The 5,864-nt window shown below is 37.1% G+C and overlaps 1 protein-coding gene across 2 annotated transcripts in view; it reads right to left on the bottom strand.

Moving 5' to 3' along the window:
• Nucleotides 1-779: 779 nt before the first annotated feature.
• Nucleotides 780-5,864, bottom strand: part of LOC113233570 (dr1-associated corepressor) — an 18,107-nt gene continuing 13,022 nt past the window's right edge. Inside the window, exons 5-6 of one of the 2 annotated variants that reach the window (XM_026468709.1) lie at nucleotides 1,412-2,042; nucleotides 780-1,088 (exon numbers count right to left, since the gene is read on the bottom strand). In XM_026468709.1, the coding sequence (XP_026324494.1) occupies nucleotides 999-1,088; nucleotides 1,412-2,042 (721 nt within the window). In that variant the 3' untranslated portion in view covers nucleotides 780-998. Of the gene's footprint in view, nucleotides 2,043-5,864 lie in introns of both variants that reach the window. The other variant, XM_026468708.1, reaches the window with a different exon arrangement.

Below are 5,864 nucleotides of genomic sequence, written 5' to 3' on the forward strand. Positions count from 1 at the left end.
TCTTGTTGAAAGACCCTTTATCTTGAACACTCAAAGGCTAGGGACTTCTGATAGTTTGTATCTAGAATTTTGAGATACAAAGTATGGGACACGCTACATTGACATTCTTTTCGCCTTTACACGGGGTCAAGGAGCTTGGCACAGCCTGTGCTAAGGCTGTAGCAAAATTTCTACCTCAACCAATTTAAAATGATCTTTTTGACAAATTACCTGATTAACTTAAAAAAAATTAATCAATCAGCTTCATGATTTTCTTATGTCCTAAATCAACTATAATATTATCGTTTTTGTTGCATAGTGTATGACAAATTTTAGTTTGAAAATTAATGCCCCATTTCCACTCTTGTATAAGAAAGGTAATAAACAGTACTATTTTCTCGAGTTGTCGAGTGGGAACTACCATTTGTAAACGTCATCGAAGTGAGGTGTTTCCTGTCAGAAACGTCATTTTATTGCTTAATGTATCTCTAACATGAGTTCTCAATGACAGTTATCGCTAGTGATTGTGTAAAATAATTGTAAACAAAATGTTACATCTTTTGACCGTTAGAGGCGCTGTACAATTGTCAAACACGTTACACAGTCGCTAGTGCCACCTGTCACTGGTTGTCAAAGCACTCACTGAGCATATAACCACTACGTTTAAAGCACTGATCATTACATTACACAGGGTAACCTATCACAAACTCGAATTTATTTTTTTCGAAATAACGTGTGTACGAATTTTCACTACCCCGAAAACCGAATTATAATGAAACCGTTGTTCTTTCGGGATATGTCGGATGTTTATCGCAAAGACACGATTAGGTTCGGTTAGGTTAGGTTAAGTCAGCATTTTCCTCTCAAAATTACTTTCGAGGTTATGAAAAATCAAGCAAACGTTATTTCTGGAAAATGTCATTTCAAACTTCTGTTAGGTAACCATACACAGGTATCTTCGATCGATGTTGTGGCATTTCTTAACGTCAGTTCGGATGTGTGTTCGCATGTTTAGCTGATTACGCTTTTTTCGTTCGAAAATGGTAGCAACCATTGAATTGAAATTTTAATATGCAACATAACCAACACCATTGTTGGTAGTAAATTATTTGCGACAACACATGTGTCAAGGATCATCTTACATTGGCTGTAAGCAACAAATGTTAAAATTTCACACTGCAGACATTCACGTGTCGTAATCTTCGTCAATTTGTAGATTACCGGAATTGATATGATCTATATCGACTGGCGGAGTCGGTTTCTCCTTTTTACTGTCTTTCATAGGTTTAGAATTTTGCCTTTGCAATTTCTTTTCCTTAACACCCACTATATTTGCGACTGCTGTATCTAAAACCTTGATTTCAGGTTTATCCAAATTTTTTGAGAAATCTATATTTAGTATCGGAGTGACTGGGGTGCGTGGAGTTTGCATTTTGGTTATATTATTGTTTTGACTTACGTCTAAATAGAAAAGGGGTTTTATATCGGGCTTTGGCACGTCTATTCTTTGTACAGTCTCAACAGGTGTCAAGTTCGCGTAACTTGTGGTTGGTGTCGCGAAATTAGATGTCGAAGGTTGCGGACTACTGTATGTTGGATTAACCTTAATGACACTTTTATGTTGTACTTGGTCTACTACTAAAGTCTCTTGGTAAAAATTAGCCGTCCGTACAGGTTTGTCCTCTCGCTTTGTTGTCAAGTCAATGGCGGCATCGTTTGACGTTACCGTTATTAATGAGTGAGGCAATCTTGACGCGAGAGGTAATGCTGGCGGTGAACATAACACTGATCCTGTAGGCAATGCTGTTGATAAAGGTAACAATGAGGGTATTGGTAAAGTTGTTGACGCGACAGGTAAGTTTGCTGACGTCGTAGGTAAAGTCGCTGATGGCATAGGTAAAGTTGACGTCATGGAGGTAATAGTTTCTGTTCGTGGTCTTGGTTCTGTTTCGGCAGAAAGATCCCGCTTCAGGTTCTCTCTAGGACCTCTTATTTCGGAGCTACTGGAACTGTTGGAGTCCTCTCTTACTATTCTACGCGGTGGCACTGACATATCCGAATGCCTGTAAATAAAATAAGACTGTTAACAAACGCGGCTAGTAAGGGTACTGAAAGATGTAGAATATATTAGTGCATTCTTACACGAGCTGCTTTCCTACTGCATAGCAGTTGCAAAATAACAATTTGGTTGCAGTTGACACGACTGCGTTACAGCTGGACAATTTGAGTGCAGTCGGTGTACGTAATGTACTAGCAGTTGGCAATCGCGATGCAGTCACTTATTTTGCAGTCGGAATGCAGCTCGTCACTCACTTAGATCAATCAAAGTGACACGATGTATTTTCAAAAAAGTATTCGTTTATTTCATCAACGACAGGCGGCGTAACGTTTGAAGGAGTGACGTTTTGTTAAAAATTACATAAAACAGCCATACAATATCATTTCATGTCTTAAATAATTTTTTTATTAAATTTTACCCAACATCTGCTGTTCAGGTTTTCTCCTGCAATACTATGAAAGAATACTGATATGCTGTTATGTCTATTTACACGCAAAATAGAAATGAAAATTAAAAATAAAATTACGGTTCACTTTTAATTATTTTCATGAAAAACTCACGCAATCACTCAATAAGTTAACTATACCAAAATTATTTCCATAAAAAAAGATTTGATGACTACAAAGATGTCCCCTCATCTGGTAAGAGCGGGTATTCACGCCGACGTATAGCAGCGATGCAAACGCGATGCAGTAGCCGATGTCTACCTTTACACACACGCGCGAGTTACATGTTATAAACGACTAAGTGAGTCGTTTATAACATAACCGTATTGCCTTTATTTAGTTGTAAGTTCGCAATGTATATGAATAAATAAACAAATAAAGGGGTAGTTCCGACAGCGAAGTAAAATTCACATAGTGAAAGAAGATATTATGGCTAATTTTGTCTGTTTTATAAAAATAAAAGCGAAACACACATTGAATTCAAAATCGTCAATACTGCTATTTTTTTTATAATATCTAGTGATGGCACGAACAAGTCGCGCGCCTGATTGTAGTCTACACGCCTGTCAATGACAGTTGCTGTGCCACTCAGAGCTTTGAACCACAAAGATCTGAGGGGCACTGCGCCTGTCACCCTGAGACATAAGTTGACAAGTCCCATGTGTCTGTAATTTCACCAGCACCCGCATGCTCACGTTACTGCTTGGCGGCAGAAACAGGTAAGGTGGCAGTACTTCCCTGGACGAACTCTTTCACAAGGAGCTCTACTGCTACTAACTATTTATTTATTTATAAGTGCTATACATGTGTCGTCGTCACCAAACTATACTTATACACTAACAAACACATGCACCTTGCCAGGTATCGCAACATGAAAGGGAGAGGGGCACACATTAATTATAATTTAATCGAGAAATCGACTCATCCGAAGAACATAATCCGATGTGATAATATAGCGAAAAAAAAGATAATAATTACGTTACGAAAATAATTTCGTTATTCAAACTACAGCCTATGTGCCTTTACATGTTTTGCGAATATATCTCATATCGTTTCAGAAATATAAAATCGAACAACGGTCGATCTGATATCCACAGCGAAGAAGAACGAACGAAATTTACTATGTCCTGAGAACAAATAGTCTGGCACATAGATCTTTGTTCTACGGATGAGTCGAAATATTCGTCCACATCGTTATAACTTTTAAGCGTAGGCCACACCGTGAAGGATCACGTAGCCGGGACATCTTTTCATACTTCGGTTCACACCGCGAACTAAGCTAACCGAGCTAACTAAACTAACCCAAATATCCCGCTAAGCCATGTAAAATATGTCGCCCTTTGCCCCGCACGTATCCATAGCGTAGCACAGCGTTTCCCATTTAGTCAAAATAAAAGACCAGGTCGCAACATTCCCGCCTCGTTGTGGAACCAGACCTCAGGATGATAAAACTTTCGTAATTTTCCCCGAACTTGGATTATTTAGTAAAAATTAAGCAGCAGCTCCATACTTCGCACTAAATAGGCGATACCGAAATAATCTTAGTAAAACATTTTTACTAACAATAAATGTGTATTATTTTCAGAGATCTGAATAGCTAGGTGGTGGCTGAAAATCAGTGCCTTGCTCTTGAGCAAATTTTGCACTGAGCCACGACCTATTTGACTTGCTTTAACACACACAAGCTGTTGATAATTAGGTTAGTATTATGTTTTTATGCTTTTTTTTTCGTTTTAATTTTGATTTCTGTGTGTCTCTTTTAATCAATTTTCTCTATTATATTGTTGTGTGTGTGATGCAAGACAATAAACGTTTTATCTATCTATCTATCTACAATTTTTTAACCTAAACTTCTAGAAACATAGACAGAAAATAAAGACTGACTTTTGACACGTATAAGTGAAAAGGCAGGTTTGGGCGCGCGTTTAGTGTTCAAATCTATAGAAGATAGGTTTAATAATACGTCTGTAGTGATTCCAAGACTGGATCGACTAAGACTTTGTAACGATGGGTCACTAAAGGTATGGTCCTGTACAAAATACACACATTTTATTTTTTTCCTACTAAACTATTAGATTTGTGGCAAAATGTAATATGACAATATTTAATTAGGTCCTCGGTTGGCATTTTTTAGCGAGGTATCGTGAAAAAATTCAATGTCCGCAATATCGCTGAACCGACCCACTATGTCGCAAAGTTAAGGTAAATATAGTGTACAGTGTATAGCGCATCCCCAATTACGTAAGTGATTTCCCGAATCTAGAACAGGTCCAGGACCCAAAAAATATTGTCGTAAGGCAGTCTCTCCATTTTCTGTCTATGTTCCTCGAAGTTTAGGTAAAAAAATGCAACCTATTCCGATCCCTGATTATTTTCCTTAACGTAACCAGCTTGGGTCTAAAAATATTGAGTGAGTCACGAAGAAGCAGTATGAATATACCATGGCATGGTAGAACAATGTTTGGGAAACTCTTAGCACGTCACTACTTACTACGTATTTTCTTAGCTTAGCTGGCATAGTTGGCTGCATGCAACTACGTGAGCTTAGCTAAGTTAGCTTAGCTTTTTTAGTTTTAGTATGTATTAATATGTGGAACCGTTTTTAAATATTCTAGTTTATTATAGATTTTTATTGACATAGATCCGAGATCCAAAAACTACGTATCTTCAATTTAGATTATTAAAAAAAATTCTAGGAATGTTACGTCACAGAGCCTCTCCTACTTTATTAATAAAAATTAAGGTACTTTTTTAAATTTGCAAACTAATAAGAAATAAAAGTGGTGAATTCCTCTAGCGGCATGTACAACTGCTACAACAGTAGCAATTATCGAAAGACTAAATCTAGGACAAATACCAAATTTTGTTAAGATCAGGCTGAGTTTTGTGATAGGCTGATAACGTAAAACCACAATAATCAACGATATATATTATCTATCACCTTTAGGCACACACCGTTTTAGATAAAAATTAATACTAACATTTATTAGAAGATATTGTGATCAGCGTTGGAACGTAAATGGGCTTGATATAGGTTAGTTAGTTAGGTAGTCACAGTGTTCGGTAACAACTCTTACGTACAATACAAGGAATGTCCGAACGCAGCAGTACAAATGCTGCACACACTACACATAAAAATAATTTTGTTAGAAGAATGACGTGAATACGGAATCATTTTTTCAAGTTTATGGTATACAAGAATTTTCAGAGTTTAGAGATAAAAGCATGAGTACAAATGATCCCTCACAGTTTAAAGGTAGAAACATGGCACTTAATCCAAAGACTCCTCATACTTAGAGATAGAAACATAGTAATGAGTACAAATGGTACCTTACAGTTTAGAGATAGAAACACCGTAATGAGTAGAAATGGTTCCTCAC

Source organism: Hyposmocoma kahamanoa, unplaced genomic scaffold (genome assembly GCF_003589595.1).
Source record: "Hyposmocoma kahamanoa isolate Upper Pololo Valley unplaced genomic scaffold, ASM358959v1 79, whole genome shotgun sequence".
Lineage (NCBI taxonomy): Eukaryota > Metazoa > Arthropoda > Insecta > Lepidoptera > Cosmopterigidae > Hyposmocoma > Hyposmocoma kahamanoa.